The 24,344-nt window shown below is 45.3% G+C and overlaps 4 protein-coding genes across 5 annotated transcripts; 1 reads left to right on the top strand and 3 right to left on the bottom strand.

The window, feature by feature from the left end:
• Positions 1 to 1,999: 1,999 nt before the first annotated feature.
• On the bottom strand, positions 2,000 to 4,604 carry pdx1 (pancreatic and duodenal homeobox 1). Its single transcript, XM_053412721.1, has 2 exons — positions 4,223 to 4,604; positions 2,000 to 2,385 (listed from the first exon to the last, which is right to left on the bottom strand). The coding sequence occupies exons 1-2, from the start codon at positions 4,602 to 4,604 to the stop codon at positions 2,000 to 2,002; spliced, it is 768 nt and encodes a 255-aa protein (XP_053268696.1).
• A 1,865-nt stretch (positions 4,605 to 6,469) lies between these two features.
• On the bottom strand, positions 6,470 to 9,012 carry si:ch211-140b10.6 (protein POLR1D-like). 2 transcript variants are annotated; one of them, XM_053412497.1, is made up of 3 exons: positions 8,876 to 9,012; positions 8,293 to 8,367; positions 6,470 to 7,299 (listed from the first exon to the last, which is right to left on the bottom strand). In XM_053412497.1, the coding sequence occupies exons 1-3, from the start codon at positions 8,899 to 8,901 to the stop codon at positions 6,966 to 6,968; spliced, it is 435 nt and encodes a 144-aa protein (XP_053268472.1). In that variant the 5' UTR covers positions 8,902 to 9,012; the 3' UTR covers positions 6,470 to 6,965. The 2 variants fall into 2 exon arrangements, with proteins under 2 accessions (XP_053268472.1, XP_053268473.1); XM_053412498.1 differs by lacking the exon at positions 8,293 to 8,367 and having other exon boundaries at positions 8,876 to 9,003.
• Positions 9,013 to 9,975: 963 nt separating this feature from the next.
• Positions 9,976 to 21,722, top strand: lnx2a (ligand of numb-protein X 2a). The gene is made up of 11 exons (XM_053412640.1): positions 9,976 to 10,090; positions 12,349 to 12,908; positions 16,535 to 16,770; positions 16,887 to 17,024; positions 17,242 to 17,441; positions 17,729 to 18,142; positions 18,255 to 18,428; positions 18,705 to 18,882; positions 18,978 to 19,203; positions 19,648 to 19,806; positions 20,911 to 21,722. The coding sequence occupies exons 2-11, from the start codon at positions 12,505 to 12,507 to the stop codon at positions 21,044 to 21,046; spliced, it is 2,265 nt and encodes a 754-aa protein (XP_053268615.1). The 5' UTR covers positions 9,976 to 10,090; positions 12,349 to 12,504; the 3' UTR covers positions 21,047 to 21,722.
• A 119-nt stretch (positions 21,723 to 21,841) lies between these two features.
• Positions 21,842 to 24,112, bottom strand: gtf3ab (general transcription factor IIIA, b). The gene is made up of 9 exons (XM_053412442.1): positions 23,931 to 24,112; positions 23,714 to 23,808; positions 23,510 to 23,606; positions 23,349 to 23,437; positions 23,188 to 23,261; positions 23,033 to 23,113; positions 22,693 to 22,925; positions 22,167 to 22,220; positions 21,842 to 22,069 (listed from the first exon to the last, which is right to left on the bottom strand). The coding sequence occupies exons 1-9, from the start codon at positions 24,042 to 24,044 to the stop codon at positions 21,953 to 21,955; spliced, it is 954 nt and encodes a 317-aa protein (XP_053268417.1). The 5' UTR covers positions 24,045 to 24,112; the 3' UTR covers positions 21,842 to 21,952.
• Between the last annotated feature and the right edge of the window lie 232 nt (positions 24,113 to 24,344).

Raw genomic sequence — 24,344 nt, 5'->3', positions numbered from 1 at the left:
TTCAGATTTCATCCACCAGGTGTCACCATTGCTCATTGAGTTGGCTCTGGCAGCAACTACAGACCAATATGTGTGTGATCAACATCTCAAATCTTTCATTTCATTACATTTTCCTGCGTATATATTTCATGCATGTACGTTTGATGCACAAGAGAAAGTTGGTGAACAGGAGAGATTTGGACAGGTATCATTTAGTTTATATCAAATAGTTATATGTGATGCCATGACTCACGATATGGATCCACAAAAGGCCTATATTGCGTCATGGGTGCTTTACTGTTTGCACTTTGAGCACACTAGAGTTGCACTAGATTGCAATAATGATCTCGCACAATTATGTGTATGGCATATTGGCGTTTGTGTGTTGTGCTGTTATGGTATTTTGTGGTCTAATTATAAACCTAGAGCTGCAGAAGAACCGGTCCTGCTTGTTGCTAAGTGGGTCATAAAGTCCCTGAAGACTGTACTGATGCTCCACAAGGACATGGACATCCACACAGTGGACACTCTGTCTTATGAGGATTTTGTGAATATTTTTGGTAACATGGTGGAGAAATGTCCCCTCAAAGCTGGTGCAGAGTGTGTCCAGTCGTCCCTTAGTGAGCTTGTCTGCTTTGGAGGCTGCGTTTAGTGAGTTCATCGTTGATCTGCAAGAGTCAGGCGACACAGACACAGCTACTCTTTAATAACTGCTTGTCTTATTTTGTATTTCAACCCCAAAGTTAGTGCATATAAATTACATATGTGCGTAATGGAGCAGATGGACATCATATTAACAGACAAGAGTCGTAACATGTGTCCGGGTAAAGAGGGCCTCCTCAGGTGTATCAATGTCCTCGGGCAGGGACCTCCAGAGGGGCACCCTGAGCAGGAAGTCTCGTGAGGAGCACTCATCAAGGAGGTGAAGAAGATCAGCCCCCTGCGACTTCAAGGCCTCCATGACCCACCATGACCCTCAAAGCCTGGTTGTACCATCAAACCTACACATGCTTTTAGATTTACTCCAAATGCTTATGTGCCAATCATAAATACATTAAAAGATGTGGATCACTGATTCTAGTTTGACACTTTATTCTACCTGACAGTCGTGTTATGTATATTAACATTCTTAAGCATGATCTTGACAATACAGGCCTCTCACGTCTCTGAGGTGAGAAAGAGGATTCTGTATCCATGTTGCTGCCTCTAAACAGAATGAGGGGGTGTGGTGACATATGCATTAAGATATAAGATAAAGCAATGTCCCGTCAGTCCAGATGAGCAACATCCAATCACATCCATGGGGCTTACAGTGGTCCTTGAAGAAGATCCCATAGAGTTAAGACATTAGTAAACATCGTCCAGTGTTAGCTGCCTTGTGAACGACACAGGCTTAATAACAATCCTCTCAAATATAGATTTTGGGGTTACCATGAACTACTGGAGTTTATATTGAATCTAACCTGTGCAAGTTTATCAGATACACATGTCGTGATATTCGTTTTATTCTAAATTGACGTGCGACAGCCTATTCATACTGTGAAATGAATCTTTTAAACAATAAAATATGTGGATCATCGATTATAGTTTTAGAATTTACACTATAGGCTTATATACACATGCGATCATTGTAAATATTTAGCCTCCTCCTGACAGTCATATAATGTGTATTTACATTCATTAGTGTGATGGTGACTATACAGGCCTCTCACATCTCTGAGGTGAGAAACAAGTTTGTGCAACTGAATCCATGTTGCTGCTTCTAAACAGGGGGGGGGGGGGGGGGGGGGTGCATGGAGAAGTTGATTAAAGCAATGTCCCTTCAGTCCAGATAGGAAACATCCCAGTGTGACGTCCAGTGAGGGGCTGCAGTGGTACCCGGGGGAGATCTACAAGATCAGCAGAAGGGGAACATGAGTTTTACCAGTCCTCTCAAATTGTGCATTTTGGGTTTTCCATATTTTCTTGGATAACAATGTCCCTGCAGTATCTCTGGGTCGTCCTTTACATAGTAAGTGCCCTACGCGGTCTCTCGGGACCCAGCAGCGGACAGAGAGTGCACGCGCAGCGGGGAGACGGGTGGCGAGGCGGCGTGAGGTCCGTTTGTGGAGGAGACGCCTCCCGCGGCCTCCCCCTGGTCTCCGGAGGTGATGGAGGAGTCCTGGTCCGGGTCCGCGACCCTGACCTTCCTGCGGTCCTCCTCCTTCTTCCACTTCATGCGCCGGTTCTGGAACCAGATCTTGATGTGACGCTCGGTGAGGCCGAGCGTCAGCGCCAGCTCCACGCGCCGCGGCCTGGAGATGTAGCGGTTGAACAGGAACTCCTTCTCCAGCTCCAGCAGCTGAGCGCGCGTGTAGGCGGTCCTGGTGCGCTTGTTCTCCTCAGTCTCAGCCATCACGTACGCACCTATGGTGACAGACACAGTGTTTACGAATTAGACTGTAAAGGTTTATTATCACGTTTGATTGGATAATAATTTAAATTGGTTTGTGATAATTTAACCTATCGCATTTTGTATTGTAATGACCCACGTGCCTTAAGACTTACTGGATGTGCATGCGCGCCAGGCTCCTACAGAAACCAAAGTGTATATTTGCCTTATGATAGCCACTAGAATAAACATTTATTCACTTATAATGTTATAAGGAAATTTGATTGGCTCTAAATATACGTCATCAGTCCGAGCTGGAACTTGGAAGCAGCAGATGTTATGAGCAGGTGTTTTTGATTTTAGGGGAAATTTGTTTTTAAGTCACAAAGTTCACTTTTATTTAAATTTGTTAGGGCAAAGCTTGTTGAGATTATTTGTTTGTGCTGCTTTGGTTATATTATAGCTGTAACTGTGGACAAAGTGTATTTGATGTCTTTTGGTCACTTGACTTATTTATTTGCCAATTTAACCAAAAGCACCAAAGTCTCATCTTGAACTCTTACCTAAATAGAAATTAATCTACTCAGCCTTATCCAAGATAAGTATTGTGCAATTATTTCCCCCCGATTACCTTTAGAAATGTTTCACCTAAAATCAGTGATCAATCAGATATTTCATTTATTTCACATAATTAGTCAGCGCAGTGTTAATTATATGGGTACAAAATCCATAAATGTATTTTGTGTCGATTGAAACTTTAGTCCAAACATTTACATTATTGTGATTAATATATTGTTGGACACTAACAATATAATTTGAACTTGTTTTATGAATATATAGAAATCGTCTTTAGCCATTGACAGTTCATGGCAGAAAAAAAGTATTGGCTCATTTGTTTTCCCACAACAGCAATTTTGGCAGAAAACTTTTTTTATATCACAATTGCTTGCCGTTTATTGATAAAAATTATCGGAATTAATCAAGTAAAACAATACACACATTATGTCCACAATATGCTCTAATAGTCATAGATTATTTTATCACAAATCTCTGCGTAAAAGCAGGAAAATGTGTCAGAGGAGAGGTGTGATTGGCTTTGAAGACTCGGTGTTAAAATGCCCTGTGTATAAATTTACAAAAACATAATAAATGTTTTTTAGATTTTACTGCGAATTTTGTCTAAAATAAAAAAACTTCCAGGAAACTTTTAGCCGGGAAACCAAACAAGCACGTACTTTCCCCCAGATCGCACTTGCTGCAAACCTTTATAAAGCCATTCAAATTTCCGGATTCCTTTATAAGGTTAAACGATTCATTTACGTCATTTGAGCTGCAAAGTCTAAAATCACTGTTAATATCAAATCTCCACATGTCTTTTAAAGTAATTTATCAAACATGGATGTGGCAGATTTGGGCGTTTTAACATCTTATTATAGTCTCATAGTTTCCATCTTGTGTGTCTGTGATATAGAATTGTGTAAAGACGAAACACACATTGTTTGCGATGATAAGACCTGATAAATAATAATAACAAATAAAAACAGCACTGGCTTTCCGGGCCTCCTACAAATTGACTGACAAGGTAAACTGAACCACCCATGATCATATTGTTGGGAGCATGATGTCATTATTCAGGCGTCACAGAGACTCAGTGTAAACTCAGTTGTGAGTGCTAGGACTACAGAGTAATGTTGGAAACAAAAAACTCTACATGGATCTTGAATTGAAATGAGTTGTACATGAGCGATTACACCATAAGAGAGGTCTGCTCTGAGAAATCCCCTGTTGAGGTTCAGTTGGTTTAAATTATGGATTTTATAGTTATTTTTAATACATATTAAATAGTGATGTGTTTTGGCTTGAGGGGTTTACCTGCCCACTGTCCCTTCCAGGTGTGTGAGTGGGATTTTGTAGTTTTCATCCAGGGGAAAGGGAGGTGATATCTGCTCTGCTCCACCGCGTCTCCATATCCTGCGGCGGGCTGGAGGGTCTGCTGCTGGAGCCCCTGCGGGTGGTGGAGCTGTGGCACCCCCGGGTCCTCTCGCAGGCCGGGCAGGTTGTAGGAGGAGGCGATGTCAGAGAGCCCGGCCTGCTCCAGGGCCCCCATGGCCGGCTGCGTGTAGATGGAGTGGACCTGCCTGCTCATGTAGAGGCAGGGCGGCGGGCTGTGGCTGTAGTCCTCGCCCTGCTGTCTCTGGTAGACGCAGGAGTCTTTAAAAACCTGCGAGGGGTAGTAGTGATCTTCCCGATTCATGGCTGCCGAGGACATGGGGCTCTGGGGCCGTCTGCGCGCACATGTACCGGAGCTGCTGCGCCCTGCCTCGACTTGCGTGGACCTTCCTCTGCTCTCACCTGCCTCTGGCGCAACTGCGTGGCCCCTCGCGGCTCCACACAGGTGTGTCACTGTGCCACCATGTGACTCTGCAGCGCACAGGCCATTGGTTTCACTGTTTGCTCACAACGACAGACCTGGCTCGAGACTCTCAGTTTCCAGGATATTGTGTAGCTTCTTCTTTTTTTTTTTCCTTCTTCACTGAATTGAACAGAACGCACGTGAGCGCGTAAATCAATGTCCCTCTGTAAATACCACAACCTGCACCCATGTGTTTGCCCCCTCGAGCTGTGGCACCCTACACCCATGCGTAAATAACCTGGTCAGGGGTGTCCCTTTTTAGTCTTAGGGTGCACGACCGTTTCTCATGTAGGGTTTGCCCTCAAACACATGCACCCATCGACAATTTATATGGATGCATCTCCTGTCTGCACACTGCAGCAGATAAATCGATATGGATGGGCGCAAACATTGGTTGACCTGCGAGATAAGAGACCTGCAGGGAGAGACAGCTGTCTTGGAAACTGTGGTGAAAACGCTCAAACATCACCTCACTCCCTCCTCCTCCTCCTCCTCCTCTTTGTCTACACCTTCGTGACTTTTAAAATGTTCCCATGACACTTCTGCAAATGCATCATTTAACACCATTTAGCGAGTGTCCCCTGCACGATGGGCCCTTGACAAGCGGTCGCTGTACTCCCCCTTGCACTCTCACCATGTTTGCCGGCCATTAGCAGATGTGTGTCCGTGTGTGTGTGGGTGTGTGCTCGCCCCATTTAACAGCAGCTCTCGTGGTGAAACCAATTAGGTTGGAGAGAGCAACAGAACTCAATTAACAAGCGAGTGCACTGAGCGTGTCTCCAGCTCACCTGCGCCTTTATGCAACATCCTGGGCCTCTGCTATAAGATCGGTGTAATTTAGGTATTTCTCGTGTAAGCTGCAGCTCGATGAGGCTTTTAACTTGATAGTGTTTTATCTACACACTATTTGCACCGAGTTCTTCAAAAGCAAGTGCTGCATTTTCCACTGTATCTTAATGGGGCACTCAGAGACGCAATAAAGTTCAAGTAAACCAATTCCATATAAATCACCCCCCCGCCTGCACTATGGCTTAATGGTGTTTATATTTGATCATTGTTGCAAAGAGGAAGGAAACGGTTAACCCAGGCTATTCCCCCACTACAGTGGAGAAGGACAACGTGATTTATGAAGCATGAGGGGTGTTAAATTCATTTTAGTCCCCTTTACAGACAGAATGTTTCTGCATAATGGCTTTAGGCGGAGAGTAACGCAGCTTCACTTTGCTATAATAGACATGTGGGTAAAATGTGAGCATAAAGACGTTTATAAAATGACGAGGATGAGGAACAATAAAAAGAAGGAAGCCTAACCTTGACCACATGGATAGGACAGATAAAAACAGCATTTCATTTTTAACAATTGAGCAAATCCATGTTTTCAAAAGGCCCCATGACCCCATTAAAAAAATTGACATTTTTTGGTTTAGCGAGACGATTATTATTGTCATAGTCATTTTTGCTATTATTTCTTTTACAGCCTATTCAAATTATAATTAACCTACTCATGTTGGATCTGAGGACGTAGGCACCAGCAGGAGTGTCAGGAAAAAAATAAAAATTCTCCTTTGACAAACAAAAGCATTTCTGATAGCCGGTGTCAACATGTCAGAAAGTTAGGCACCTGATAAAACGTGCTTACCCAGTGGCGACAGTCGTGCGGCTTATGTAAACATTAAGGCAAGTGAATGATGACAGGAGAATGGTAATCACATTATGATTGAAATCAATCCTCCTTTACTGTAGGTGAAACAGAATTACAACAAACCATGAATCATTTGAGAGGGGAGGACATGGACAAAAAAAATCAAATGCTCTCATGTCCTGAGCTGTAACGACCCTTTCATAGTTTATTTACTCAAACATCTGTAGGAAAGTTGGGGGGGAAAAAAAATCTCAACTACTGGATGCGTGAGCGATGTCAAGGAATCAACTAAACCTAAAATATGTTGGTAACCTCAAATGTTAAACAATTAATTATCAAATGTAGAAGACGATTGTCCAGCTTGTCTCTCTGTGGGGAAAACAAAGTTAGAAAAGTCGAATTCAGTGTCTGTTCTGCCTCCTTTTAACAGCCTGATGAACAGGAATCGGCGGGTGTGCGTTCTGATCTGAGAACAGTTTCAGGAGTGCCCACCTCTGTCCTCCCTGGACAGGAAGTGGTCTCTGGTAGAGCCGTGTTCCTCCTCTATAAGCAGAGATGCTTCACTCACGAAGTCTATGTTTATTCTGTCTGTCGTTCCCATGTTTCCTGTCCCTTTTGTCTCTGTGTCTGTGACTCCTCTCTTTGTCTCTGTCCTCTGTTTTGTCTTTAGTTCTTCTGTGATGCTTTTTCTGTCTTGTGTGGGCTCCATTGCTCTTTCGATCTCTGGGAGGTGACCTGCTGCGGTCGAGGCCTCTGTCCTGACTCTTGCTCCTCGTGGGCGATCTTGTGGCAGAGTGACTGGCCCTGGGCTCACTGGAGCGCAGCTGCAGGCCGGTGGAGCGCAGGGTGTTGAGGAGGAAGCGTTTGTTGGTGCTCCGCAGGGGACACTTCAACCTGACAGAGGAGGGAACGACGTTTTTAACCCAGATGTAACAGTGGGACATGTGTTTGTTTTATCTTGATGACGAGGGATGTGATCATTAGCAGCAAGAAAGCATCAAACTATTAGTATCTTTAATAAGTCATTGAGGACACTATTGATTTCCTCCATAAAAACTAATGTTGATCTTAAGGAGAATTCTTTCTTAAATAAAGCTCAATATCAAGACTTGTATATAAAAGATTGTGAACATACTTGTTAAAAATCTGAATCATTACAAGAATGTTTTGGAAAATGGCCAGGGATCCCACAAACTTAAATAGTGAAAAACTGACGATAATGTTTTTTTGCGCTCATGTAGAACCATTTAGTAACATTAGAAATATTTTATAATGAGAGCTAAAATCAGGTTATGTGGTACAGTCAAACGATGGTGAATTGTAATTATTCAGATACATTATATAATATTTAATAAAATGACTGAATTTAATTAAGTAAGAAACAACCCATTCCACCTCCTGAGTTGTACATATACTGGTTTTATCTTAAAAAGACTTCAATGGAGAGGAGCTATCCAGTCGACATTGATTTGCCATTGGGGGTGTGGAGTGAGAAATTATTAATTAAATGATGATTTCAATTCTCTAAAGTGAAAATATTACAGTGAAGTCTGGATCATGGAGCGCTTCGAGTTGTTGTTTTGTCTTATCTCATTGTTTGTCATTAATACTTTTGTGGCCGTGTTAGATTTGTCCAATTTTACGTATTGAAAACACATTGCTGTGGACCTGGAGGATAGTAGCTGCTCTTGTTTTCATCCCGGGGATCCATACACATCACAAACAAGCTGCACACTGAGAGAACAACATTAGCCCCCCCCCCCCCCCCCCCCCCCCCACACACCACCACCACTGCAGTACAGCTAAGCCGATAAGTAGCAGCTCCATGTCAAGAAATGACAGATGCACGAGGGCTGAAACAGATGGGATGTCACGAACGGTGCTCACCATCCTGCGGGGCCCATGGTCTCTGCTCTCACCCGAGCCCGGTCCGTCTCCCTCAGGAGCTCGTCGATCGCACGCCTGGGTGGAGAAACAGAGACAAGGCTCAGGAGGGGGGCGGAGGGCGAAGTGGAGGACAAACATGGCACGAAGCCTCAGAGGAGAATAATCTAATTACGCGAGAGAAAAACAAAGTGATGCGGTCCGCCGCGGAGGAGGAAAGTGAATCATTAGTGAGTGGATGGAGGGGGACAGACAGCGGCGGTGTCCCGGTTTGACCCGAGCGGCTGAATCAGCAGAGTCTCAGCGGAGGAGACGCACCTTTCACCACCCAGCCCCGGCAGCTAACACTATCTGTTTTATTAGCAGGATCCACTTACAGCCGCTACACACACACTCTCTCTCTATCTCCATCTTTCAACACGACATAAACAACAGCTGTCGATCCCAAATACCCCGCCCCCTCCTCCTCCTCCGTATGATGGACGGGTGTCAGGGTTTGGGATTCAAACACACACTGTGGGGAAATGTGGGCAAGCCGCGGACACACACGTTCACTGGCGACACGCAGACGGACGATAACACTCACTGCTCCAGCTCGTTGTCTTCCGCCATCGCGATGCCAACAAGTTACACGTTGCAACAAAGTTAATTCATCTAGAAATCGATGACTGCGACTCAATTAACTCAACATCTGCTGTGTTTACTTCTCTGCGGGGTCCTTCCAACGAGGACCCGTTGTTTCGGGCTGTCCTTGGTAATGCCTGATTGCTTCACAAAAAATAAAACACTTAACATACATCAAGATTTTAGCTGTATGTGCTTAAAAAAATATTCACTACATGCACTACTATCAATGTTAATGCTGCAGATGCTGAAGGCATTTTATAGATATATGTTATCTGTATGGTTACCAATAACAAAAGATAAATAGTTAGACATTTGTAAGTGAGAAATTCATTGGGCATTATACTAATAACCTCCAACTGAGCTACAACCCATTACCAGATTATTTATTTACTATCCCAAAACCTAGAGCCACGAGTCACAACTTAAAAACGTGTGTGCACAACAGACAATGTGTTTTACTGATATAATCTATCATTATCTTTATTTATTTATTTCCATGTATACTTATCGGATCTTTATTTTGGCAATTGATGACTTTTTACTGAGTGTCTATTTACACTGATGCAGAATGAATATAGCCATTTCCCCATTAGTGGGACTAATAGAGGATTATGTATCGTCATCATAACATTAATTTTATAATAACTTTATTTGTGTCCCACTTATCTAAACAAGGTAACAAAGCACCTCACGAAATCAATGGCAAAAATGGTAAAAACTAAAGTTAAATAAAGTTCAAATCATGATGATTTTTCTCCCCTTAATTATATAATAGTTTATCGCAGTGAAAACATATGCCTTGATTCTAAGATAGCTTAACTTTTACAAAAGTATATAACTCCTAATGTAAACGTGTGGGGTCCAAATGCAACATATCCAGACGTGCATGTAAACCATATACTGTCTATGATCTAAACCAGTGGCAGTGTTTTTGAACAGGCTGTGTGGAAGCCACCAGCGAGTTTGCTCTGGAGTGACGGCCGCAGACCCCGCCCCTCTCCGTTGACGGGCCACCAGTGGGCGGGGCCGGCGCGGCCAAAGGCACGGGGGCGTTTTCGTGCGGGTTTTGTGGAACGGTCCGTTGCGGTGGATGCGTGATCGTGGTCCCGCGGCTAATAATCGTCCCCCCGTCGCTGGGACGGAGCGCGCGGCGCGGAGGAGCGGCGGTGATCAGGTAACATCACATCTGCACAACATCCACCGGGTGCATGTGTCGGTGAGCGGCTGCCCGAGCACTGATCTCACCATTGTCGCTTCTTGTGTCCTCGCTGCTCCTCGGCTGGAGGGAGGGATGGAGTCAGACAGATGGGGACAATGATTCAAAAGGCTCTGCTCTCCTCAAACGTGTCCGACGCCCCGGTTTGCTCACAGCTCATGACAGTGCAGCTGCTGCCTTGCCAAGGTGATTCAGGGCTGGGGAAGAGTGTTTGCACCTCTACAATCAAATGAGTGTCAGTTTTGTGTTGTTATTGCATGTCTGGAAGCAGCAACAGAACAACAGCAGGCCTGGTTTTGCCAAATGGCTAACAGCCTTTTTGTGTGTGTGGGGGGGTCTAAGATAAGAGAGGATGAGATGGGGTTTTATGAGAATGTAGGCTAAGCCGAGAGGACCTCAGATTTGAAATCTGTGGCCTTAAACATCATCTCGTCTTATCTGAAAATGTCATTCCTGCATGTGAGGTAGTGCACGAGCTGGTTGTAAGATTAGATTGCCACGGCTGAAAAATGAAAATAGAAGGAGCGGGCACAGGTGCAGGGCCTGCACTGTTATTTATTAATATTGAAAGCAGTGCAATGACAATAACAGTGTGGCCTTGGCCCCTCACACGTAAACATGCACAGTGAGATTAAAAAGAAAGATTTGCCTCAAGCATTTCCCTCTGTTCATATGACTTGGCTGAAGGAATCTGTTGCCTCAGAGTCCATCTGTGTTTAAAATAGATTTAAGTGCTTTTCATGGCTGACACTCTAAACTGCTGCCACAGTGAAAACCTGAAGACTTTACTTATTGATAAAGACCATTCGCGGGATAAGGTACCTCCAAAAGCTCTTGTGCATCATGCATGTGTGTTGGCTCTGGTTGTGTAGATTTATACTTGTCCACAAGTCTGTGTGTGAGATGTGGTGATGTCACAGCTTTGTTATAGGAACAGAGAAGCCTTGTGTCCTCATGATTAATTCATGTCCAGCTGCGGGATGGAGACAGAAGCAGCCAGTCACACACAGACAGGAGCACGTACTTAAAGGAGGCTGAAATCAGTGAGTACAGGTCCGGTATAGCCGAGGAGACAGGAGAGGCAGGGTGTCACGGGGAATGGGCTAGTGACGGAGAGACGAGACGCAAGAAGCAGCGAGAAGGAAACCGAGGGGCCTCTCATCATCGCCTGGGCCGCCTGACAAGCGCTCATGAGGCTGCACCGGGGAGGAGGAGAGCATCCTGCTGAGAGAAGAAGTGCATCTGTTTTGTGTCTCCTCTGCATCCGACTCCAGCTCCACTCTGAATGTCAAGCCCCACTGAGCAGCACAGGCTCCGGGTCGTCATGGAGACAGGAGCAGACCCTCACTGGAACAGAGGCAGGTAGTCAGTGTGGCTTGGCTGGCCTGCTGCGTGCCGCGGTACGGGGAGAGGGGTGGGGGGGGCTCGGCTGGTCGAGGGGGGGCTGAGGACGCGGATGGCTGTGGATGTGAACCGCTGTGGAAAGGATCAGCGTACACCGGGTGCATTAGCTGTGGGGGCTCGCTCTGCTCACTGGAGTGCTTTATTTCAAGACTTTGCTTCAGGCATGTTCTCTCTCTGTGTTGCAGAGGAGACTGAGTGCATCTACTGCACATGGCCCGAGCCAAAAATATCAAGTTCGCTGAGGGGAATGTTTAAAGAATTTCCTTCTCTTTCGTCTACTTCACTGCCTTTGTGCTGCCTCCCATCCTCTCCCTGTCTCGTCCTCTTTTCTTGTCTTATGGCTCTTTCAGATTTTCACATCCCATGCATTTCCTTCCCTCCCTTCCTCCTGTCACTTCCCCTTCTTCCCCACTCTGTCTCTTTCTTCTCTTCTTGCTTCCTCTGTCTGGCGCCACTTTCCCTCTCTGTTGCGTTCCCCCTCTCACTTCCTCTGATCTGTGCCCTCACTCTGCCTCAATCCCAGATAATTCCCTCTCTGTGGAATTGGAAGATTGCAGCAGGCGATAGCAAAAGAGAGATTATACTGCCAGATTAGTGGACAGGAGCAGCAATACATAATCTCAGCACACTCGCTGACACACATGCACACACACAAACACAAACACACACACACAGACTGTACCACTCTCGATCTCATGACGACACTTTGGCCCACGTGCACAAAGCATTTGCCACATGAATAAATATATCAGACACTTGTTGTTTTTCTGAAACAGCTGTTTAACCCTCTTGCTTTGCCCTCTGACCCACAGGGTGATGTGCCATCAGCCACTGGGGGGCATCTGTCCTCTCTGCAACCTGTTCATCCTCTGATGAAGCTTATGGGATAGGAGTGTGTGCCCCTTCCCAACACTGCAGCACCACTGGAGTCATTTGTGCCAAAGCTGAGTTGTGCTGAGGGAACAGAGATGGGCAGCCCGGGCTGCGAAGTGGGTCTAGCCGAGCCGGTGGAGCCAGCACTTGAAGATCTGTGCTCCGAGTGTGGCCAGGTCCACCGCAACAGGGAGAACCACCTCTACAACTACCGCCTGGAGGTGGACGACGACCTGGTGTGCCACATCTGCCTGCAGCCGCTGGTGCAGCCACTGGATACGCCATGTGGACACACCTTCTGCGCCCGCTGCCTGCGCAGCTTCCTCCAGGAGAGGGACTTCTGTCCTCTGGACAGGACACGGCTTCAGCTCCAGGCGTGCCGCAGATCAAGCATACTGGTTCACAAGCTACTGGACAAGCTGTCTGTGTCCTGCCCTTTGACCCCAGTCTGCTCCCTCAGCATGCCACGCTGTGACCTGGAGGCACACCTAAAGCACAGGTAATAAAGCTCAGACACAGACATAATAGATTGAGCCTTGCATAAGAGCATGAACACACCCACACCCACTCACAGATCACACACAATGCATGCCTGACTTGCAGGATTTCCTAAGATTTATACAGGTAATCCAGCTTTATTGTACTCATAAGATGATTAGCACAGATACCGGCCACTTAGTTACTACGATGCTAATCATTATAGTAATCTTTTTCAGCAAAAACTCCATCAATTTACCATTTATCTATTTATAGGAGTGAAATCTTGCTATTTTGCTTCATCCACTCTGGTTTTGAACTTACATACAAAAATGCTTTTGTGTTTTGTTTTAATAAATAATGATAATAACCGTTAACCTTAAAAAACCATACCAGCCACTCCTCATTGTTTCTGGCAGGACCATTTGGAGATATCATTAATCTCAGTCCAGATCAGTTCAATTCCCACTGGCCTTAACCTTAAAGGTTTCCCGCCGTCCACCCGCTTTGGCTTTGGGCCCATTTGGACCAGGTGCTGTGAGACCCTGAGGGGATTATTGGGCTGTAGGTCATGTGACGAGGGATTAGTGGTTCCCTACCACAGTCATGGGTTGACGGACCAGGAGCTCCATGTTCTCATTCTGCGATCATGCTGAGCAACTTCAACACCAGAGACCTTTTCAACCATTTCTTCTGTGAGACGGCCAAGGGCAACCCGGGCCTGTGGTGAGTCCGACACATGGAGGAGAGGTCAGCGGGACTTGGGTGAACAAGAAGGCGTTTCGCTCTCTAGTTTTCCCTCTTTTCGCTGCGTCTGTCTTTACCTACTTTCTCTTCCTAGCTACCTCTGTTGTCCTGTACAGAACATGGAGCAGTGTGTGTGTCTGTGTGTGTGTGTTTGTATTTGTCTATGCATCAACTTTGTCAAGGAGAAATCCCCCAAAACGCTTTGTAGTTAAATGAATAGTGGGATCGAAGTTGAGGAGGATAAATAATCTGTGTTTGTAAGATTTAACAATACACGGTATTTCAGTTCAAAGTTGCTTTAAATGTGTAAAAACATCATTTAAGTTGAGTTGGAATGAGTTTGTAATAATTGACTGATCCGAGCGCCACTATGACTGAATTTCTAAAGATGGTGTCTGTTGCTAAGGAGCCGCCCGCTGGTGTTCTGACATTAACTTATTGACTCGTTATCCGGTGACTTCCTAACACCTCAGCTAAGTCGAGGAGATTTCCCCTAACAAGCTCACACTAACAAGATAATGCTTACAAGCTGTTAAAAGCTTTTCTGAGTCAGCTGTTTTACGTTTTACTGTCGCTAACGTTGAAAATATCGTGTAAGTGTCAAAGCTTCTGTGTAAAAAGTGATAATTACTAGATAATGATTCCTGTCCTTCTTCTGTACGATCAATAAGGCCAAAATGCAACAGTATTATCATCCGTTGCGTAAAATAAAGTGTTTTTGTATACGCATGCTTGTTGTGTTAATATACGTGAATTTGTTCAAATTGTCTGTTGTTTCTTTCCGTATCTCTTTTCACGTGACGTCTCTGCAGCCAATCATTTTTGGCAGACTGGCGAAGGGTGTTCGCGACACCGGCAGCGATTCAGAGGTGGAGCTTGAACCAATGTTTTTTTTTTTCATGTGGCTAGATTTGTTAGCGCTGTCAAATAGTTGTTGGAAGTATTGCGCATAGATAAGCAATTTATTTATTGGTTGTATATTGTTGTTTTCTTAGCTGTGAATCTGATATGATAGTTTTCCCGACAATGCGATAATTCTTAGCCTCTGACGAGATTCTTCAACACTTTTCATCTGGAAAAAGCTGCACGCAACCAATTTAGGCCATAGCAGCAAAATATCTTATGGAATTTAATTCAATGCTTTTAAAGTCAACATCAAAAATCAATTTGCGGTCTTTCAAAAGTTTCACAGATGCCCTTTAAGTGTATCCGCGTTTGAAAATATGTAAGTTACAGAGATCAGTCCTTTATTTGTCTTAAAGTAAATCCATCGGAAACAAGGGTCTGTATTTCCTAGCTACAGCCCATTTAAACTTTATCGCCAGCATTCATGCACACATCTTGTTGCTGGGAAGGAGAGGAGACGTGGTTTAAGACAGTTCTAACCAGGTCACTGTGAGGACTAACGTGACATTCTTTAGCAAAGATTAGACCTCAGTCGCCCTTGTGGGCTCAGGGTTTAGGTTAGTAACAGGAGCCAAGAGTCTGCTGTGGCTGTGAGACAACATTGTTTATGGTAAAGATTAAGGATGGGACACTGGACATAGGATTAGAAGACGAGAGGTGGGTCGGTTGATCGTATTATCGAAGTGTGTGTCTGTGTGAGAGCTGGTGAACTTTCACAGTTTCTGAACCATAGACGTTGAGTTTAAGCCTCTGTGTGAGCTAAAGTTGTCCAGGGGCCGAGCATTTGTTTAAAAAGTTTTTCTCTTTTTTCCACTCAATGTTATTCGTCCTCTTGATGGAGACATCCGTGGGTCAAATATAGATGTGAAAGATCAGTAATTTAGAAAAGAAACCCACAGTGACAAATCACGGCAGGTCACATGGTCTCTGGTTGTGTTCGCTGTTTTGATAGTTGCAAGAGAAGAGAATCATGGGAAAGGAAAGGGAGAACAGAGATATTTAAATAATTCAAACAGCGTATGGCTGCCACTTAGAGTAAATACTTCACAGTCTATTCAGGATTGAGACCACATTGATCCCCTGAGTCTAACTGTCTGTGTTTATTTTTAATTGCTCTTCAGTTTAGAGTTTCTATTTATGGGACAGGATAGATACACCCACCTCCACCAGATTTATTTTGGTTTTGGTAGAAAGATCCTTCCTATCCTCTCAAATCGGATAAATTGCTGGATCTTTGCATTGGCATCCGCCAGCAGTGGCATGAGGTGTGTTTCCTCCTTCCATCCCATTGTTGTGAACACGGTATGTCAAGAGCACCTTGAGGGAATTTCCTTAAATTTGGCTCAAAGGTTCAGACTCAAGGATGAACTGTTTAGACTTTGGTAGTCAAAGGTCTTTAACACAATTTGCTGGGACGTTACAAATACTTTATTTTGCCTTGTGAACACAATATATCTCTGTAGCACCTCTAGGGAATCCTTCCAAATTTGGCACAATGTTCACTTGAACTCAAGGATGAACTGAGTAGATCCTGGTGGACAAAGGTCAGTGTCACTGTGGCCTCAGGCAGACGAGCCCATGGTGTTAATTCTTGTTCTGTTCGCATCGTGTTTAAATCTTTGGTTTTGACCTTTTTTCATTTGCTGTTTCAGGGGAGAAAAATGTCAGAGCCGCTGCAATTCACATAACAGACAGATGGTCACATATGCACATAAATATTCATGCCCTTACAGACATCCTCTCATAAATGCTTATTTATTCTGTGGTGCTTCCTCACATCTAAAGAATCTATAAAGGATGCCATGCAGAAATGTTCTCTGGTCTCTAATCGGAGACAGATCAGTGTGTATTACTGAATTACCTGCATTGTGCACCAAAAAAAGAGAAGTTCCCTGCTATGGATCAATTCCGTCACATTAATTTAACTGATGCTGAACCTGATTTTCTTTACACGTCAGATGGACTAACAAACTGACACCTGTTGCTTGGTGAAAGGTGTCCCGGGACGCGGTGTCAGCAGACCATCGTGGACGGCCCGAGATGCGAGAGCGGGGACGAGCGAGCGATGGTGACCAGCCCCCCCAGGTCGCCGTGCTCCCCGCAGACAGACCTGAGAGACCGCACGCCCTCGCCACCCGATGGACCCAATGACGCCTGCAGCACTGGGCCCGTGTGGACGGACGATGCCGGCCTGGACAACCCTGCCTTCGAGGAGAGCACAGAGGAAGACAGTGAGTCCGTCCCCAGTTCCGTCCTCTACGTGAAGAGATTAAACCTGTCAATGAAGTCAACACAGTTTCGATTGATAAAGCACAGCATTAATCTCTTAATCTCTCCATGTCTCCAGGTGTGGTCGGGCTGGAGTGCGTGGTCCCCAGGGTGAAGCGGCCCCTCAGCAATCCCTGCATCCACCTCCTTCGCTCCGTCAGCTCCACTTCCTCCGGTTGGGACTGCCCCGAGTCCCCGCCTCTCTCCGCCGAAGAGGGTAAGACGGCACTTCCTCTGTTTTACTGAGCATCTTCCCAAGGCAGCCTGCATGTTAGAGATCTGAGATATGAAATATTGCTGCTTATCTTCCCCATACGAGTGTAAGTGCTGCAATCTTAGACGGCAGGATGATCACATTCAGGGAACATTGAGACGCAGTCGTGGAGATTAAAGTCTGAAATGTAGCCGTGTAATGTGATTTGCGCGTCCATTAGGCTGCGTGAAGCTGCCCTCACTTCCTGAAGGAGAGATAACTGCCATAGAAGTCCACCGGGCCAACCCGTACGTCGAGCTGGGCATCAGCGTGGTCGGGGGAAATGAAACGCCGCTCATCAACATCGTGATCCAGGAGGTGTACAGGGACGGGGTCATCGCACGAGACGGGAGGCTGCTGGCCGGGGATCAGATTCTACAGGTGAGAGACGTTTGAGGTCCCTTGTCTCTCAGAAGATGGTGCAGACCAAAACAGAGCAAAAAGAAGAGTTCACATTAGACTTTTACTCTTCAGTTGTTATATCTATACACCCACACACTGATATATGCATATACATACAAATAATAATAAGAAATACAAAAGTATGACGATATCAAATGTGCAGAAATCAACCAAGATGAATGTATAAGTGTGGCATCACCCAGTAAAGCCTTTTAAATTAGGATTCAGTTGATGTATTTCATATCGTCAAACGTCTCTTTTTTAAGGTGAACAATGTGGACATCAGCAACGTGCCGCACAGTTTTGCCCGGTCGACACTGGCTCGCCCCTGCACCACCCTGCAGCTGACCGTGCTCCGGGAGCGTCGCTGTGCCTCCCGGGCGCCTCCCTCCTCATCCTCCTCGACCCCGGCCGTGCCCAACGCGCCCTGCTCCACCCCAGAGGGCGCGCCGTCCAGCCCCGCCACGCTGAGAATCACCCTGAGCAAGAGGGACTCGACAGAGCAGCTCGGAATCAAGCTGGTGCGGCGGACGGATGAGTCGGGCGTGTTTGTGCTGGACCTGTTGGACGGAGGCCTGGCAGCGAAGGACGGCCGACTGCGGAGTAATGACCGCGTGTTGGCAGTCAACGAGCAGGACCTACGCCACGGCACCCCCGAGCAGGCCGCACAGATTATACAGGTTCATTCATGCTCGATTTCCTTTAAACACAATGACATTTGAGTGAAGGAATAAGCCAAAATAAATCTGATTTGATCCTTAAACACTGACTCTGATACCTCTGACTCCGCAGGCCAGTGGAGAGCGAGTCCACCTGCTCATCGGCCGACCCAACAAACCAACTCCACCCCCGCCGCCAAAATCAAGCTCCACCAGAGACCTTTACTGCCTTGATCACTTCCTGCCTAACCACAGCTACACCCCGAGTCCTGTGCCCACGAACCTGTCTCGCACCAGCACCCACAGAGTGAGGAGAGGACTTTGATTTGTGTGTGTGTGTGTGTGTGTTGGTAGAAATGGGTTGAATTGTGTATTTATTTTTCCTCATCAGTCTAACAGAATGAAAAGCCCCAAATAATTTGTAAATCAGTTAAAAATGCTGCTTTTCTTGCCTAAAAATCAGTAAAATGTGAACTCTCAGAGCGGAAGCACATTCCTCCATACTTGACTATGAGTTGACAGCTTCTCTGTTGCATTAAGCCTAATTTGTGTGCGTGTCACCTCTGTGTGTTTACACTCCCAGGACCTCTCCCAGTGTGTGACCTGCAAGGAGAAACACATCACTGTGAAGAAGGAACCTCTCGAGTCGCTGGGCATGACTGTCGCAGGGGGGAGGGGCAGTAAGAGCGGGGAGCTGCCGATCTTTGTGACCAGCGTCCAACCACACGGCTGCCTGTCGAGGGACGGACGAATCAAACGAGGTGAGCACTCCGGCTGCGTCAGGGAGTATTTTGCAAGGTCCCATTACTCACCACGCAGTTCATTGATAACAGCGAGAGGCTCCTTGCTCCAACAGGTGACGTCCTGCTCAGTATCAACGGGCAGGACCTAACGTATCTGAGTCACAGCGAGGCAGTGGGCACCTTGAAGGCCAGCGCCGCCTCGCCCTCGGTCCAGCTGCGGGTGCTGGAGGTCAGCATGCTGGAAGAGCACGAGCGAGACGAGCTGCTGCCTCACTCCCATGACAGTGACTTTGACGCCAACTGGTCCCCGTCGTGGGTCATGTGGCTGGGCCTGCCCAGGTAAACACACGGGAGTCAAAGATCCCCAAATCCCACAGCTCTGGACATTAAAGGATTCACATAATTAACCAGATGTTTCTTCTTAAAGCCGAGCACTGTGAACAAAGATGTTCTGAAAATCCTGTTCTGGATTATTCCTGATTTGTCTGGCATACTGTAATTTACTATAGGTTACTGTGGGCTTTTATTTGTCATTGGTTGTTGCAAATATTCTCACTTCATTTGTATTTGTGACCACTAACTAAATAGCAATATGTCTGGTTTGGAACGTCTTTAATTTTATTATATAGCCGCATTAGAGTATTTGGAGGTATCCAAAAATATTGAGTTTCTTTTTGCAAAAAGTTATTCTTTCTATATTTGTCTCAAAGGAGGTTTGAAAACAAATTAAGAAAAGTCACAGAACGTTTTCCATCACTTTCACTCTCTCGTCTTTTCATGCAGCTACCTGCACAGTAGTCATGAGATCGTCCTGCGGAGGAGTCACCCCGGCAGCTGGGGCTTCAGTATTGTTGGCGGCTACGAGGAGACTCACGGCAACCAGGCGTTCTTCATCAAGACCATCGTCCTCGGCACGCCTGCGTACTACGACGGGCGCCTCAAGTGAGCGGCCAGTCGTCTCTCACATGATTGTCTGTGGCTTTGTGTCAGCAGTGATAACACCAGGCGGATAAACTGTGATTTACAGTTGGTGACTAATAAGAGATACGATCGACCGCAGTATTTACTGTACTCTGTTTTTCTCCCCTCTTCCCTTTTCATACCAAACATCACAGACGTGGCCTTTTGCCGTTATCAGCATCTTATCTATTGTCAAACGGCAGGCAACTACCAATAAATCAATGTTCATTCTGTCTGATCACATCTTTATCCAGTTTATTTTTTACTTAAAAAAGGTAGGTTTATTATTGTAGGTTTAAAAAAAGTGAGTAAATCTTCTCTAGTTAAAGAGCAGACAAAAAGGATTTGAATTTTTTTTGTAAATGGTCAACTTTTAATTATTAATCTGGAAGTCTCAGAACAAGTTCCATAGACCTTCAGTTTCATTTCCCTTCACAGAACTGAGGTTAAACTCTGTCAGGATGCTCTACCCCAGGGTTCTCCTCTAACTTCTTGGTCCCGGCATTAAAAGTTTATTTTCAAGGTTGTTTTCTACTGAAAAACAAATGTCAACAAATAACGGTCTGTAGAGCCTCATATTCCTCAGTGCCATAAGTCCATTGTTGTTCTTATACAACACTATTGAAATCAAAAGCATGACACAACTATTTTCTTAATTAATTTAAGAATTGTTAGATATGTAAAATGTAATAGAATGTGAAGCGTATCCATCACAATTCCCCAGAGCCTAAAGTGTTGTCTGCAGGTTCCTTCTTTTTGTAGTTTTACAGAGTAAAACTCAGATAATCTGTTTACTATAACTATCAAAACCATTAGATATTAGCTTTTGCTGTGATGAAGGAACTGATTTAGTTTAAGTTGAATGACTCAACAATTGTCAGATTAGTATCAGATATTTTTTATTGCTCTTTTCACCATTTGTCAGTGAATTAGTGAATTAATTGACCAATTGTTTCAGCTCTAGTGTGTTCCACTCTTTTCATTGGAAAAGATGGAAGCAAATATTTATACAGAATCATCCTTTAAGTGTATTTTCAAGCCTCTGTCATAGTGTTGCCGTTCTGACTTGTCTCTGTGTCATCCTAGATGCGGCGATATGATTGTGGCAGTCAATGGCCTTTCGACAGCAGGAATGAGCCACTCTGCACTGGTGCCCATGCTGAAGGAGCAGCGCAGCCGGGTGGCGCTTACCGTGGTCTCCTGGCCCGGCAGCCTGGTATAGCCGGGCCAGAACATAAGCAGGCTGCGCACCACGCAGATTCCACCCCAGAATGTTCTATATTGGGAACGACCTTGGCCAAAGTGAACTGGTACACGCTACTGTATATCGCTCCATACCGGGCTTAATCCAGGACCAAAAGCATCCAGAACTGTAGTAGACCCAGCGGGACGAAGCCTGTCCTGACCAGGTGGGACCTGATCCAGATCGTGCCACGTCACGCGACAGACTGCACTCACACACACACTGCTGTGTTCATATGGTCATGTTGTCTTCACTCCCGCGGTGAGCGCGGTACTTCAACTGTTAACAGGCGATCTGTGCTGTATTCATCTCACCAAGCAGTTGTAGAATCCAGGGCTGTATTCAGGTGGATGCATCGTTGCAGGTAGAGATAGAATATGAAGAAAAATGTAATAGGTAGCCTGTGATCCTCTGTCATCGAGGATAATGACCTATAATCACGTTAATCAAGATGTTCTGCAACACCAGCGCTGTATCCAGCTGAATAAGCCTCGGGCCTTATTAGAAAACCTGCCTCACCCTGGGGGGGGAGGGGGGGGCTCAACTACCCTTAGGCCTCATCACCATGGCAACCAGCTGCCCCATCAGCTGGAGTTTTATACATGTGTGAATGTGAGTTTGTTAATAAACATTTCCTTTAAAGGATTTATTGTTGCTCTTCCATCAGTGTGAGTCGACCATTAGAAGGCAGATGTGTGGTTGAAAAGAGCAGGGGGCTGTTTATTACCAACGCTCACTCAGTCACTTGGAGACAAGCATTAGTATAATGCTGTATTAACGAGGCTTTATTTTTATATTTGCATAAATAATAAAGTAATCAACTGAAAATTGTTGCAACATTCACAAAGGCATCCAAGTGGATATTTATAAAGATAATATACAGCCTCAAGATTTGTTATCCTGTAAAGTTGTGTTCCTCAGCTTAGCAGCGAGCTCGTTGGCATCCGCCTGATTGGCTGCAGCTGCCGGTCCGACCTGCTGGTTCTTTTTAGGATGCACGTTCTGTATCGGGAGGAAGAACATTAAAATGTTTAAGGACAAGATAAAAAGGGAGAAAAGTCAAATAGCCTAAAAAAGAAAAAGTTCACAAGGACGTTACCTTCAGCTTTTTCTTTGCTGGGTCATGCACCACTCCGTGTCGCCACAGGCTCTCCTGATAAACAATGAGACCAGTTAACAGCGACTCTAGCAAAAGCAATTCAATGGATCAAGTGTTAGAAAATGTAACCTCTAGCGGTGTCTAACCAGATACATTATTTTAGTTGATCCATTTTTCTATGCGTATGCAAAAGAGACTAGTTATAAGTGTTACTGAAAATTAAACCGCATCTGTTCATCTGCACAGATTACAGAGTTTACTCTCCTCTGTAGAAAACAGCTCCAGATAAAAATGGTTGTAGAACAAGAGCTAGATTATCTAGTCACAGGAATATGCAACTGAGAACAAACCCTAATTTGTATTATTGAAATTTAGTTTCATTCAACTGCACTTTTTTTACCCCTGGTTTCAGCAAGGATGCAGCACATGGCAATACAAACTTTTACAAGTACAACCTAAGCATTCAGTGGCTACATCAAGCAGGAAGTGGTTTGATTTGGGGGAAATGACTTAAGTGCAGACTTGCCTTCATGGCGAAGCTCTTCCCACAGCCGGCGTAGGCACAGCTGAATGGCTTCTTTCCCTCATGGTCACCCAGGACGTGACTCTCCAAGTGGAAACGACGAGTGAAGTTTCTCTTGCAGCCCTCTCTGGGGCAGGGCAGCCTCCTCCCAGTTCCAGAGTGGGTGCGCAGATCGTGCTGGTGCAGGAACCAGGCGTTGTTGAACTGCCTCTTGCACTTGTCACACTGCAGCTTGACTGAGAACACAGAAGTCCCAAAAGAATGTTTGTCATGTGACTCTGCAGCATTAGTAGCAAGATGTGGAATGCAACAAAACAATCACTTCCCTGTATGAGCCTCATACCTTTGTGTTCTTTTCGGTGCCTCACATATTCGGTCCACGTCTTTCCTTGGAAAGGACACGCGTCCGCCTCACAGGGGTAACCTGCAGCAAAGAAAGTCAGGGCTCGAGCACGTCTTTAATAAAAAAGAAATGGAAGCTTTCTGTTACCAACAAACCTTCATGAATTTTCTTGTGATGCTTCAGTTTTCCGTGAGAGGCAAATTCTCTTGTGCAGCCACTGAAAGTGCAACTAGATCAAAAGATACATGATCAGATTAGAGATGTTCCCAAGGACAGATGAGATTGTTATTCTTGTGTCAGACGTTTGGCTGCTCACTGAAAGGGCAGGAGCTGATCGTGCTCGCCCTTGTGGGATTTAAGCTGGTTCCTCTTGTTGAAATCTTTTCCACAGCCCTGACGGTCACACTGAAAGACAAGAGAAGTGACAGGAAAATGCAAACATACTTCAGAGGTAAACATTTTTGAAGAGGATTATACTTTGTATAGCTTGTCCTGGTGCTGGTGAACCCGAGCCATGTGGTTCTTCATTCTGGTGATTGTGACAAAGGCCTCCGAGCACCCGGCAGCCGCACACCTGGAGACCACAGCAGGAAACACAACAGGTCAGAACAGGCAAAAGCAGCTCGAGAAACACAAAACACAATATTTTACTTTGCCAATTACTTTCAAACCGTGTCTTACTTGTGTGGTTTCTCTCCACTGTGGCCGAGCTCATGTCTGGTGAGTTGATAGCGAGTGCAAAAGCTCTTGTCACAGTTCTCACAGGAGAACGGTTTCTGAAGTCAGGGAAACATTCGATACAGAAATCAACATTTACACAAACACTCCCTGTTTTAATCTGCCTCTGGGTTCATGGTCGATTATTCTGTTTGGCTCCTTCCACTTCAGAGCCACTTACCAATCCTGTGTGTTTGCAAAGATGAGCCTCAAGCTTCCACGACTTGGTGAATTTAGCATCACAATCGAAAAATGAGCAAACGTAGCTTTTTTGAGTTTGCAACTTCTCCCCCATCTTTAATAAGATATGTCAGATGTGGTGTTGTGGTCACTCACGAAAAACTAGTTGTAAAGGGGCAGGAAACTTACTGACCTACAACCTGCAGCTCACCTGTGCTCTATTTACCTTATTGGGATGTACCAATTGGGAGGAAGGAAGAGGGGTGTCCTACCTCACTGGAACTGAAAAATGGAAAAAAAACATTTATAAAAACATTTACACGCTTAGAAAGAACATGTACTGTTTCATGGGCTGTGCTCAGCAGACCCTCAGCTGTGCAGGTGATCCAACAGTTGCTAGAAAATGTTTTAAGCC

This window comes from Pleuronectes platessa, chromosome 20 (assembly GCF_947347685.1).
Source record: "Pleuronectes platessa chromosome 20, fPlePla1.1, whole genome shotgun sequence".
NCBI lineage: Eukaryota > Metazoa > Chordata > Actinopteri > Pleuronectiformes > Pleuronectidae > Pleuronectes > Pleuronectes platessa.
This window is presented reverse-complemented; position numbering and strand designations above follow the sequence as displayed.